Here is a 15,039-nt window from a genome sequence, read left to right on the forward strand (position 1 = left end):
GGGTGGAAAACACATTTTTCACTAGCATTCAACGGTTTGGGGTCAATAACATTCTTTTTTAAAGAAATTAATATTCTTATTCAACAAAGATGCATTACATTGACAAAAAGTCACAGTTTCCACAAAAACATTAAATTCAGCTTTGCATCACAGGAATACAACATACTTAAAAAAATATCTTCAAATAGAAAACAGTTATTTTAAAATGTAATAATATTTCACAGAATAACAGTTTTTCATTTATTTTTGATTCAATAAATGTAGCCCTGGTGAGCATAAGATAATTATTTCAAAAATCATACTGACCCCAATCTTTTCATATGATATGAAATGAGTGATAAATGCATGATATGACCCCTTCAATAATAAAACATCAGGATGTTTGTTCAGAATTGTTCACATGTAATCCTACCTTTTCACTACCAAAGTACATCAAGTTCTTCCCATCGAACTTCACATATCGTTTCTGGAACACATAGTTTCTATAACAGAGGAACAAAGATGACATCAGAGAAAAACAACTGCACTACAAAGGTCACATTTAATATAGTGCTGTCTGAAATTCTTCATGGAGGAAATGAATCTAGACACTGGAAGACGTCAAGCAGAGGACGGGAACAAACAGCAGGAGAAGTAATGACAAACCGGCCGGAGAGGACAGACAGGGAGCAGAAACAGCCACTGAGGAGCATGCAGGAGACGCAGAGATGAGAGGAGAGCAGCAGCCCCGACGGGGCGTACCCTTGAGGAGAGAGCTTGTCCAGCCAGCCGCTGAGGATGGGTGCCGCCCGCTCGGACAGCGAGGTGAAGCTTGCGTAGGGGGAGATGTGGTCCTCATCCGTTTCAGTGGAGCCGAGGTTGTGAGGGAGAGAGAATGAGTGAGAGGCTGGGGACGGTTCACCCACAGTGCAGTATCCTGGAGAATCAAGACGCTTGAGCCACGAGTGATTGTGCTGCCTGTGGGGGGAGGAAGTTAAAAATATAAACTGTACAGTAATATTACTACACGAAACAAAAATCAGGTTTATGTTCCAGTAAAGATATGTAAAAATCCTGAAAACAAGCGAACAAGCAAACAACAAATAATACGAAGATGAAATGCATTTTTAACTAACTTTCTTAACATTTTTCTTTAGCCACTTTTTTTTTGTATTAAGAATAAAGGAAAATTTAGTGAGATTTACACTAAAAACAGCAAAACTGTCAGCAATCAAAAAAAAGTTATTGTAATAATATATCATATAATATAATGATAGTCAAATGAACAGTTCAAGAAATGTTTCCTGAAAATTAAAAAAAAAATTTTTTTTTGAGAAATAAACCATTCAAGCATTTTCTAAATTATTATTATTATTATTATTATTATTAGTGTAGAATTTCAATTAATCTCATATATAAATGGAAAGCTAAAGATTGCAGTGGATGTCTTCTGAAGTAAACAATAGTGGTGTGTGAGAAGAATACAAACATTTAAAAATGCAAATGAGTTCACACTTGAAAAAAACATCAGAAAGTGCTTCTACATCACTTCTTGCGTAAGCTTCAGGATGCGCTTGCATCATGCTTCTGTAGGGGAAGGGGAAGGGGAAGTCATGGCCTAGTGTTCAGAGACTTTGACTCCTAACCCTAGGGTGGTGGGTTCGAGTCTCGGGCCGGCAATAACACGACTTAGGTGTACTTGAGCAAGGCACTGAACCTCCAACTGCCCCCTTGGCGCCGCAGCATAAATGATGCCCACTGCTCCGGGTGTGTGTTCACAGTGTGTGTGTCTGTTCACTGCTGTGTGTCTGTGTGCACTTTGGATGGGTTAAATGCAGAGCACGAATTCTGAGTATGGGTCACCATACTTGGCTGTATGTCACTTTCACTTCACTTTCACTTCACAACGTGCGGCTGTGCGCGCTTCACCAAGCTATGGTGAACCTGTGTCTGACAACTGGTCGGAAGCAAGGGTTTATCATTTCAGACTTTAAAATGTTAGTGTAATCCATAGACTGGGGTTGTATGGATAACTATCATGTGGAAATAGAGATGTCCGCTTTGAGGGTATCATCCACTTGCATTATATCTCTGCCAATCCAGAGATGGAGTGTTTTTCTATAGGGTGACCATACTGTAAATGCTTTTCTTTTTTTATTACATTGGATTTGGCTTTTTTTTTCTATTTTCATACTTGCTGAAGGTAATGACTGAAAAGCAGTTTTGGCAAAAACACGAAGGACATAATCAACCAATTGTGGCATGAATAGCATCTGCTCTCTGTAGCTCTCACAGGACGTTGATGTCAAACACCGATCGGTCTGCGCAGCGCTGCTTCAAGTCAAAAGCAAGTATGAAAACAGGAAAGCAAAGCCAAAACCTGTATATTTTAGACAATATATTAATCCTGGCCATGATGTATCTGGGAAAAAGAGCATGCATGGTCACCCTATTTTCTAAAAATCTTCGTTTGTGTTCATCTGAGGATAGAAAGTCATTCACATCTGGGATGGCGTGAGGGTGAGTGAATTTTTATTTTAGGGTATATATCCATCTTACATTGGAGGATCTAGACTTACACATTCATTGACAGACACTACAGACACTACAGAGGCTGGAAGACACAAAAGCTCATCCAAGTAAACACACTGACTCTTTATCCCATTGTTTTAGGTGCCACTATGTGATTAACAGCTGGATTTAACACTGTGGGCACGACAAACATTCGGCTGTCTTTTGTTAAAGAACTCTAATGGTAATACTTGGACTTACCCATGTTCTCTTTGTTTATCTTCATTATTTGTAGTCTTTTCCTCACTTTTGGTCCTCTCAACCTAAACACATTCAACCATAAATAAACTGCACCTATTGGAACACTCTTGGAGTAAGTGAGACAATTTGTTTTAGAGATAATTTTTACTTTAAGTATCTTACCTGTGAATCTTGATATTGTCGCCTGCTGTGGAAAACAGTTTCACAGTACGGGTTGATCATTTCATCTTCTTCCTCAGTAGATACTATGCCAGTTAAACAGAAAATTGCAGCATAACATACATTTGTAAGATAAAATGTAAATATTAAGTGCTAAAAATTTTAGAAATGACAGCATAGAGTGTAAAGCTCACTTAAGCCAAATTGTCCCACCCAGCATAGTGCTCAAAGCATAACATAAAAAGGCAAATATGCACAAGTGAGACAGTATATTCATGATGGATAGCAAGTTTTTGGTGCATTTCACTATTTTTCAAAACTTGTTTGTGAAATAAGGCCCAATCCCAATTCTACCCCTTAGCCCTTCCCCTTCGGTGTCTAGATTTTCTTTTGGTTGGAGGGGAAGGGGGAAGGGGGAAGGGGAAGGGCCAGACAGCCCTTCAAACGAAGATTTTTCGGGACCACACTTCAAACGAAGGGGTATGAATTATCTCAGCAACATGGCTTCTACAGCGAACAAAAAAACACATAAATGTAAGCTTTTTTGGCATAAATAAAGATTTTAACAAAAAGGAAACATTTATTTTACGTTACATTCAATTGTGAGTTCATATTAACGGTCATGTTACTCAAAGAATTGTTTGCAAAAAATCGCTAATATTTGCTAACGTCATATCATTACAGACTGCATAATAGTGCCACAGCATACGTCTGACCAGGGCGATCACTCCCCCAATAATTAGAAATCACTAAACCATTTTCTCAAAAAGTGTATTGCGTCTGTTCGTTTATCTTTTTAGAGTGAGTTTACTTAAAAACAGTGATTGTATCCTCTCGTCGCTGGAAAATATAATGTAGCGATTCAGTATTTAAACTGTATTTAATAAAAATCGTGGGGCAGTGTTGACAAGTTTATTTTCTCCTGGATGTGTGAGCTGCGCGATTTCCGATATGTGTGTGTGTGTCAGTAAGCGGCTCATTAATACAGGGCGATAATTAAAGGCTCTAATGCGCACCAGTATATGTGTGTATTGTAAGAGCTAGACGACGAATGCTGTTGACGTGTGATGTCATGGTAGTGGTGTCCCAATCCTTAGGGGAATATCTTCTCCCCTACCCCTTGACACTCTGTTTTAAGGGACAAGGGGAAGGGCTAGGCGGAGGGGTAGGGGAAGGGGTATAAAATAGAATTGGGATTGGGCCTAAGTCTCTTTTGCTAAACAATGCTGCATTTATAGAAAGTGCAGTAAAATAAATAGTTCTGTTAAATATTATTACAATTTAAAATAACTAGTTCCATTTTAATTTATTGTTAAAAGGCAGTTGACGCAAAGCTGAATTTTCACCGTCAATAATCTTCAACAATCATTCTAATATGCTGATTTCTTATCATTATCAATGTTAAAAACAGGAAATTGTGAAGTTTCCTTGACAAATAGAAATCTCAAAAGCACAGCTTTTATTTGAAACATGACAAATGTCTTTTTAATCAATTGAATGCATCCTTGTGGAATAAAAATATTAATTTCTTTCAAAAAATAAATTGTCCTGACCCCATACATTAAAGCACTAGAGAATACAGAATATAAACCCATTCCCATTATATTGCACAGTTTCCTTGCAGAGAATATTTTACATTATTCATTCAATGTAAAAAAATAAAGTTATAAATATTAGGAGGCATATTAGGGTGAGTAAATAATAACATTTTCCACAACAAAGTTTAGGATAAGTGGTGGTTATAAACTTACCAGATGTTCTTTTAGGTGATTCAGTTGAGTTGGACTTTTCTAAAGTGCTATAGGAGGAAAAACTTTAGTTAGTTGTATGGGGATAAACAAAAAACTTTGCCATAGTCGAAGAACCACAATGCAGCAGAATGACAAGAGTTTACCTGTGATTATCAGTGGATGGGCTGACCTTCTGGCGTGGAGGGGGGACGGGTACAGAGCGACTCCAAAACACATGTGGAGTGTCTGGTAAAGTGCCACAGTAGATTTCATTAGAGACCATCTCTAGCCCTGAGCAGGGTGGACTTGGAGGTGAACCGGGTGGGTTAGTGAAGGGAGAGCACTGATAACTCGAGGGGGACTCAGGAGGGGTGCAGAGGGGTGGGGTGCTCAGACGCTCCTGCTGTGACATACTCCTGCATGTGGATGGGGGAATTCCTCGATTTAACCTAGGGGGCACTGGGGGTAATGGATAACTATTCCTCAAACCTGGTTCACAATGGTCCTTTTTTGATTCAGTAGATATCTCAACAGTGTCTGTACTGGAACCCTCTGAAACTTTTAAAAGTGAATCCTGAGATGATTTCTGATGAAGTTGTGCATCATGTTGCGTTGGTAAAGGAGTTTCCTCTGCTCTCAGTCTGTGGAAGACAGTTCTTGGTTTTGGTACTGGCTTTACAACACTGTTGCTACGCTCTGAGAGCGAGCGCCTCACTTGTGAACAAAGATTCGGGGCCGAGCTGTTACGTAAGGCTTCTAAGGAACTGCCAGGACTTTTTGAAGGAGAATGAGGCTGAGCTTTGACAGGGGTCACTTCCTGAATAGCAGAGTCTGAATTACAGCGATCTAGCGAGGGCTGTTGACAGATCAGCTGAATGTGCTCGACTAGTTTGAGGATACGCTTCCTGTGGCCGGTGGCAGTGACTCCCACCCTGTTAAGAGCCACATTGTCCACATGGCAGAAGTCTCGGGCGAGGAGAAAGCCTGCCTGACGGAAATGGTCCAGATACCTCTCGAGGTGGACGGAAGCCAACAGGTCCTCTGCATCTGAGCATGGACCGATTGTTGCCATAGTGTGCATGGGTGCTCATTCGGCTGCATGCAAGACAGCAGCAGTTCCAGCCAAGAGTAAAAGACGACACCAGTCATTCATCTGAGAAAACAACAAAGAAAATAGGTTTCATTGCAATAAAGAGACATCTATACCACAAAAGTGAAAATTCTGTCATCATTTGCATTAAATAGTTGACAGTAGTCATTGATTTCCATTGTATTTTTTTTTTTTTTTCATATTACGGAGGTCAATGGCTACAGTCAACTGTTTGGTTACCAATATTATTCATTATTCTTCAACAGAAGAAAGAAACTCATATAGTTTTGGAAAAACTGTGAGTAAATAATCAAAGAATTTCAATTTTTTGTGTGAACTATTCCTTTAATCCACCAATAATTCAATCTGCCCTCAGTGCAGTAAATAAATAATATGTAAATACACTACATTATACAAACAGACTAATGGAAGTTTGTAAAAAAAAACACAGTTAGTAACAATGAACACAATGAAATTGCTTTACTACAAATAGTTAATATGTGAACTTGCATAACTCCAACTGTCTTGCATAAATATATTGCATATAATAAATGTCCATGATCCTCGTTTAAAATGTTGTAAATTTAAAGGCATGCTATATCATAACATATGAGAGTGTAAAGAAGTTAACCGGTTTTGGAAAGATGTGAAAGAAATGATTCCTTGATGTTAACATTTCACTTTTACTTTTTTAGTTAATTTATCAGGAGATTATTTTTAAAAAGTAGAAAATGTATATTTCTAAACGTACATCCTGCAAGTAAAACAGCTTATTACTTTAAAATGAAAATGCATTTATGCACCAATTATATGACTTTGCCTGAAAGAAATGGTTACAAATATGTCAATGGAAAAGAAAACTTATATTTTAAGAGACATGTAAGATATTTGATGGTATTTAGGGTGGTGATGGTAACATTTTTTTTTTTATTATTATTATTTACTTTGTGTTCATCACATTGGTTGTGTCTTGTGTTGTTGGATGTTCCCTGTGTTGTACAATTAGCAATTTAATAAAATAAAAAAAACACAACAACAATAATAAAAATGACAAACTATTTTATTCATAATGCATTTAATACTAATAATAATAATTTTATTTATTTATTAAGCTATTATACTAGAATTGTGCCTAAATGCAAAGACAAATCTTAAAAAAAATGGTATTGTCCACTTCTAAATTTGACAAACAAAAGACATGGCTGATAGTTGCAGGGAGGTTAATGGTCATTTATGACAGAGAGCATTTTCCAACTGAGACTGAATCACCCAGACATTTGCAGATGACGGCATGACCCCATTTATGACACTTAAAACCACCGAATTGGAACAAAACAGTCACTGACCGAACAAAAAAACAAATCTTTGTTCTTTTTGAAAAAGAGCATTCAGAGTGGACACAAATGGGAATATTACAATATCACAAAGCATCATAAGCTGTAATGGAGTACATGCAAGGAATGATAATAGGGCCATATTTCTTCAAACTAGTTTTAGTAGCCTACGTTCGTTGAAGGAAAGCTGTTGAAAACATGAGAGAACTAGCCGAGAAAAAAAAAAGACTCTGCTAGGGTGGGCCTGGGAGAAAATCCACATGGGTGGGGATGGCATGACTTTGGGAGCGACCCAGTGTGAACGCTTTCTATAAACAAACATTCCTGACACTTTCCTGACTGCCTGTCCAAAAGACTGACAGAACTTGTGAACCGTGGCCTAAGAGGAATCTCAAGGCTACGAGCGGCATACGGCCAAACCCAGGAACAGAGCTGGTAGTTTTCATGACCTCCAGGAGGGGCGGAGCCTGACGGGTGCGAGTGATGATTGGATAAACGCTCATCTCAGGGTGTACATCTCAAACCCACAAAAGATAAACAGTGTTCTCTCTCAAGGACATCTCTAATTGGAGGTAATTATGAGCACACTTTCTATTTGCGGCAGACATCACAATTGCTCCACAGCAATCATGAATCGTAACAAAAAGTCAGAAATGTGTTATAAAGCTATGATGATGTCAACAGGGTCTGTTGCACTCCACAACACTTGGTCTGAGTAGAAAAGCAGACGCTGGAAGGCCGTTAAAAAAGGGCTGATGAGTCATATCCTTTGTCTGGACTCTGGATGCTAACCTTTGGTTTGACCACTCTGATTCACTGGATCCCACGGTGAGGGGGAGGCAGGAAGCTTGTGAGGCGGACTGATAAAATGTGACCTGAGGAAAGGAGAGAAACGGGTCCGGGTGTTGTCTTTTTCCCCCAGCAGCAATGCAAAAAAAAGCTCCCTTCACCCTCAAAGAATTCACCCTGAAGCCCTTAATTTACAGACTCAATTCAGATTTGTTCTGTAGATAATTGCAGTCTCGAGTATTGTGCCTGTTTTTGCTTCTTGTAAATGTTTACATTTTGAATCAAAGGGGTCATATGATGCTTTTTTAAAGATCGTTATTTTGTGTATTTGGCCAACTGACCCAGTGCATTGTGATTGGCCAAACACTGCAAGCACTCGTCGGAAATGTAACTGTTGTAAGTAACGTTAATCTTAAAGATTACTAAATGCATCTACTTCCGGAAGGCCAAATAAATCCTAGATACACACAGGATCTCGCTGACATGTCTGCTTCAACACTAACTGAGGTTACTGAAACCACACCTTATTCCTTTGCGTGAACATTTGGGTGGCATTACGCAAATATTTCCACATAGTGACATAGACATGTGGGGGCGTGGCAGAGTCTTAACTTTGATAAAGAATGTCTCTTTGGATTTGAGACTTTAATCTTTGCAACTTAACAGATCTTCTTCATGCACCAAGAGCTTGTAACTTCACTGGTAGTGAAGATGTCATGGTAATATTTGCTGACTGTATTGCAACTGGTCTTCTCTCCTACATCTGTTTGCACAGTAATGACAAAATGCAGTAAATGACAAAATGACTCTGAATCAGCATTTACACTACAGCTGAAAATGTGTTCTTTGAAAGAAATGAACACTTTTATTCAGGAAAGGGTGTTGTCGTGGCAATTTCAGTGAGACAAAAGGCAGGAAATATTATATATTTATGCCTTCATCAAATGTGGATGCTTTGATCTCATCCAATCATGATGCATATTCAACATATATGTCCATTTAAGATACCTAACTATGTCCTCCAGATGCATTTCTAAGAATTGAATGCAAATCATTTTCTAAGTATCTAGGACATTAAGAAACTAAAATGTAATTTCTGTCTCTAACACTTGTCTTGCACACACACACACACACACACACATACATTTCCTGTTATCTCTCAGTTCATTGAAAACTCAAGCATACTGAAGCAAACTGAGATATCCTAAAGAACACTCTTTAGTATACTGAAGCAATAAAACAGAAAAACATTTCCTCCAAAGATGTATTAAACTGATCGAAGGCTGCATTAAAGACACTTATGATGTTACAAAATATTCTATTTCAAATAAATGCTGTACTTCTGAACTTTCTATTCATTTATGGCTTTCTCTTCATCTAACTGTGGATCTGCCTTTCTAAACTGACTGTATGATTTCTCACTTTTCTCACATTACTGCATTTACATTTGATCAGGTTGACATGCAGACTCCCAGAGTTTGTTTCAGTTTGCCACCACATGCACCACAGTTATAATTTTGTGGCTAATTCAGCAACTATTTTGCAAAGAAAATGGAAGCCAAGAAAGGTCAAAACCACAATTTCTACATTTTACAGCACACAGTGCATTAGTCAACTGATTTACTACTCAACAACAGACAGCACAGTAAACCTCCATCTGTTTATTATCTTTATTGATATTAATATTATAGCCTTTATTCAGGGTTAAGAATTTGCACCAACTAACAAGCCTAAATATTCAACTTAACCTGCACAGTGTGTTATTACCAATTACCAATACCTCAAACCATGCAAACAATAGATGCATTGGAATGATATACTACAGACGGGGTTGTGTTTGTCTAATGAGCGCATTCCCTCTAGGGATCCCCCCAGGGGAAGGGACACTTGCAGATAAGGTCTCAGGCAGGTCTTTTCTCGCAGATGAAGGTCTAGACAAGGTAAAGATGGTGGCTGGAACTTAAAAAAAGCAGCATCTTCAAATCATCCTCCACATCTTCAATCACAGATCAAGATGCTGACCATCTCAAACAACAATCAGCATGTATTTTGCTGGGAAAACTGTGCCCTGCTCTGCTCTGTCTGCTCCGCCCCGACTATATTTATCTTGATGGCCGATCTGGGTTTTCTCCGAACTGAATACACAGGATACAGCTGTCCCTCAAACAAAACCCTCCTCCTCTCCCGCACTAGAGGAAAAGAGATACGGTGCAAGATACACAGATGAACTGCAGATCTGAAAACCACAAAGAGGGTTGACACATTGATAATGTTGCATAAAATCAAACTGATTTGAATGAGGTGGCACACATAAAACCTCAAAAAAGCACGTTCACACAGTCTATAAGCTGTGCCCTTGACAAGCTCCTCTGATTTTTTTTAAACTGCCATAAAACAATTCAATTTCTAAAATAACTAAATGTAAATGCAACTAACAGAATAAGTCTTTCATGGTCAATCACATTGAGTTTACGCAATAAAAGAGCCACTCATTTTAAAGAGCCAACTGGCTGTGTCTTCACACACATTTCCTGTACCTTTCACAACCGGATTACCAAACGAAGCCAGTGGTGATGCATGTTTATTAGCAATGAAGTTAGTAAACAAGACTTGCATTAATATGAACTCATAACGTCATACTAACCAAGCACTCTGTAGTTATAGAAAACGACGTGCATATTACCACACATTTTTCATTTGCAGTACAACTGTTTCCTTTGCATGCAATTCACAGTTTTGTTTAAAATGTAAAAATGAAAAGCAGTTAAACCAGGACACACATACACTTTTTCAGCGCTTAGAGTGTCCTTCCTGTGATACTTCCTTTTTAAAGGGACACTCACCCAAAAATGTTAATTCTATCTTCACTTACTCACCCTCGTGTCATTTCTAACAAATGAGGCTTTTGTTCATCTTTGGAAAACATTTGTAATATTCTTCCATCATTTTTGTATTTAAAGTCAAGACAGCCTAAATTTACATGCTTCTAAAAAAGTACAAAAAGACATTGTAAGAGTAAGCCGATATGAATCAATCCAAGTCTTCTGAAGAGAAATTATCACTTTATGAACATTAAATTTAAGCATTTATAGACACAGATCAATGCAAATAAAAAGAGCATATCAAACATGCAATAAATATCATTATGATTATTATCAGAAGACTTCAATTAAACCATTCCATTCATATTGGATTACTTTTGTGATGTTTTTTCTATCATAGTTTTGGTTTGCATGGCTTTTCAATGGGCAGAAATCTTTCAAGTTCCTTCTAAAAACACCCTAATTTGTGTTTTAAAATTGAACAAATGTCTTGGTTTGGAATGACACAATGATTGTTGATGACAGAAGATTCATTTTTGGGTGAACTAACACTTGAAGCTCACATAATCTGGTATTTCCGCAACCTTTTTAGTCAGGTCTCCCAAATATCAAGTAACTCGAGCAAAACATGTTTTGAATTTTCAATTACTTACGTTGTTCATGCTTGCTTATTTACATTTTTTTATATTGGATAGTCCATTAGTCAACTGTGATAGAAATCATGCTTTGAGACCTTTTTGGCAACAACCTAAAAAGCTGTCAATTCCTGCTATAATTCATGTGAAAAACAACACTATCTCAAACCGTAATGGAATGAAATGAACTATAGTTCCCCAGAACTTAATGGGAAGGAAAACACTTCTGTAACAGAATGATCCCCAAGTGATTTTGCATTGCTATCTGAACAGTAATCTGTATCAGCAGGAAAATTACTTGTTAGCAGGCAAATAGCTTGCAAGAAATGATGTTTCATACTCTCAAGAGATTCAAACAGCACAACTTGGAAGGTTCTGTACTTCTAGGCAGTACATGCAACAGGAAGTGAAGACATTAGCAGAGCATTCAATAAATTGCACAGGCACAGACTTAGTGTACACATAATTTAAATCAAGCCTTGGCTAATGTAATTCAGTCTCATGGGAGGACAGTGAGAACGCAGTTTAAATGAGTAACTTTATTTACATTTTTTTATTTATTTGTTTGTTGTTATTTTTTCATTGATTATTTCTACCTTTTATTTATTAATAGAAAAGCATGCTTCGTGACCTATTGATCGCACTGCTCTGTGGTTTGTGATGGAGCCAAAGGAGAAAAACATCTCTAAACATCTTTCCCTCTCATATCCTACTCAAACATCCCTGGGCAACCAGAACGAACAATTAGTGGAAGCTGACGAGTCAAAAGCAATTTGTAAAACGCAGGAATCAAGGAGGCTTCTGGGATGCAGTGTGCTGGGGGGGGGGGTGTATAAATAACAGTGAAGCACTATTGTGTGACACAATACATCATTGTTCACAACTGGTGGCGGCCGCGTAGCTGAGATGACAGAACACACTTGTGTATTAATATGCTGGATGCTTTCTCAAACACATATAGAGATCTCAGAGCTGGATTGAAAACACACTGCTGCAAGATAACCTACGCTTTCACATTTAATCTGATCAATTAATGCAAAAAAAAAAAAAAACGGCTAATAAAAGAGAGAGAATTCAAACTAAAGCACAAATATTGAAGCAGCCAATGCATGCACACATAAAAACACATGAGAACATAAATTTCAACAAAAACTTTCCTGCATTGCAGTATATTTGATATGGGTAATTAGGCCTGTCACGATAACAACTTTTTGTTGTGCGATAAATTGCTCCAGAAATAATTGCGATCAGGGATATTATTGACACTTTAAAGACCATTTTATGCCCATGAATATATAATCATAATGTAACAACATAATAATGCAAGAAGGCCTCCACACTTCCAAATGACAACAAGCTTTTAATTTGCAAGAATATTTAGATCGTGGAAATTAAGTATCAAAATACTAGATACCTTAAAAAACTTCAATAAATAGTAAAGAAACACTTTCTAACAAAAAGTGCAAAGTAAAGTCCAAAAAAAGAAAAATGCACAAAGAACTATGGAGATTTTTCTATCTGCAGATATTTCTCCAAATTAAGGCTGCACACAATTGCTAAAAAACACAATCACTACTTAGCAGTCCGTATGCACTAAGGCACAGAACCCTAAACAAGATCATATCTGCAGATAAAACTTTTTTTTTTTTTTACATTTGAACTAGCACCTCATGACTACATGTTATTTACGAGAAGCTGCAAAAGACACAGGCACAAAATAAATGTAAAAAACATGGTTACATTGATTTTTAAGTGAATATAATGGGCAATATATTGTGTCAACAAAAATTATTGAGGTCATGAACATAAATTGCGCGAAAAGTCGATACATTGACTATTGCGACAGGCCTATTGGTAATATTATTTAGTTTTGCTTGCTCTACTTGTATATTATATTATATTATGTTATATTATATTTTATTCTATTTTAATAACATTCATTAAAGAATCCTGAAATGTATGACATTTTCCACATAAATATTAAGAAGCGCAACTTTTTTTAACATTGACAATAATAATAAGCATATTAAAATCATAGAAAGATCATGGGACACTGAGGACTGGAGTTATGAAGACAATAATATTTACAATAATACAATAATAATTAATATTTTGAAATATATTAAAAATAGGAAACCATTTGCTTTTAAATTTCATAATATTAGTGTTTTTTATTGTATTTTTTTAATCAAATAATTAAAATTATTATAATTAAAAAAATACTAACAACCCCAAACTTTTGAATATAATATAATATGATATAATATGATATAATATAGTATAATATAATATAATATAATATAATATAATATAATATAATATAATATAATATGCAGCAAGAGTGTTTCTGTTATAAACCTCTAAAATAAAATTTAACTATACAGGATATGAGCAGAGCTTCAGAATCAGAATAAATAGATTAACTAAATGTCTGCAATATTTCAAGAATAACTGTACAAAAATAAAAACACGGGATTAGATTGTAAACTCAGAATTAAAAACCACATCCAGAACCCTTACACACGCATCTTTCCAAAGATCGAATCCCTGCCAGATCTGAAAATATGTCCCATCCTCCCAAGTGTCGTGAAGAGCAGCGAGGGAAATACAGGTCAGATTATGCAACAAGAGATTTATCACAATTAATACACTCGCCCGTGTTGTGAGAACTTAAGCTGCATTTAGGAATCTGCTCAGTTAGACATATGGCATACACACGGGTCTAAGAAGAATTTTAAAAGTACATGCTTTTATACTTTAAAAGTAATGGTTTCTACAAATTGTTGAGCCTCTGTCTATCAGGCTAAACTTGCTGAAAGAAAAGGCCTCCAAAATGGTATGTTATTCTTGCAAATTCCCCAGTGACTCCCACAGTTGTTGTGTCTGTAAGGAACTGGCAAATTATCTCTGAGTCAGTTCAAACTAAACTGTAAATCCTGTGGATATGGGATTCCTCAGTGAGTAACACATGACAGAGCAGATCTTACATGTTACAGATTCAGTGCACTGCTGCTGATCCTGACTGAGACTCAATGGAATTCTTCTGAACAGTCAACACTCTGCTGGGTAATAGTTCAACTCACGACCTTAACTAAAAAGTAAGCTTTACCTGACAGCGCTTCAACCTTTTTCACAAGGTCTTGGACAATTTCAGACCATTAATAAAAACGAGCTATAATAATAACCGATGGAGCATTAAACTTTATACACTTTACAAACTAAACAGCCTTCGGATATATAATACAACTGCACACTACTGATTCAACCGCATGTTAGATGTCATCAAATGTCAGTTTGAATGTAAAAACCGCATCTTACCGTAATTGATTCGCGTCACACATTCCAGTTTTAAACTGCAGTAATGTGAGATGAGTGTTGAGCTGCTGATGGCTGTGTTTGTTGTGCCGGAGGTTTCTCTGCTGCGGAGCACTGAATGACCTCTTAAAGGGACAGAGACGAGTGTCGAGAGTTTAACTGATCTCCATTCAGTCATAGCGCTGGTCAGACCACAAAAACCTAACTATAGCAGTTATATAAAAAAGCACACACGCAATTAACCATGTTAAGAATGGTTTAAAATAATCTTCAATAAAGAAGTAGCCTACGCTTTAAATTAGCAGCCTCCTGATAGCAAACACACATCTTGGAGATGTCTATTTAACATCTACATTTACATCTGCAGGATGTTTTTTGCGATACCACCATATAATGTTTCCTATTAGGTCAAAT

The 15,039-nt window shown here is 36.9% G+C and overlaps 1 protein-coding gene across 3 annotated transcripts in view; it reads right to left on the reverse strand.

The window, feature by feature from the left end:
* Positions 1 to 14,756, reverse strand: part of LOC113057804 (arf-GAP with Rho-GAP domain, ANK repeat and PH domain-containing protein 3-like) — a 31,675-nt gene extending 16,919 nt beyond the window's left edge. For all 3 annotated transcript variants that reach the window (XR_003277889.1, XR_003277888.1, XM_026225325.1), the window contains exons 1-7: positions 14,629 to 14,756; positions 4,805 to 5,793; positions 4,662 to 4,708; positions 2,914 to 2,996; positions 2,752 to 2,813; positions 742 to 957; positions 413 to 482 (exon numbers count right to left, since the gene is read on the reverse strand). Coding sequence is in view for 1 of the 3 variants with exons in the window: in XM_026225325.1 (XP_026081110.1) it covers positions 413 to 482; positions 742 to 957; positions 2,752 to 2,813; positions 2,914 to 2,996; positions 4,662 to 4,708; positions 4,805 to 5,721 (1,395 nt within the window). In the remaining 2 variants the exon portion in view is untranslated. The remainder of the gene's footprint in view (positions 1 to 412; positions 483 to 741; positions 958 to 2,751; positions 2,814 to 2,913; positions 2,997 to 4,661; positions 4,709 to 4,804; positions 5,794 to 14,628) is intronic.
* Between the last annotated feature and the right edge of the window lie 283 nt (positions 14,757 to 15,039).

Source organism: Carassius auratus, chromosome 39 (genome assembly GCF_003368295.1).
Source record: "Carassius auratus strain Wakin chromosome 39, ASM336829v1, whole genome shotgun sequence".
NCBI classification, from domain to species: Eukaryota; Metazoa; Chordata; class Actinopteri; order Cypriniformes; family Cyprinidae; genus Carassius; species Carassius auratus.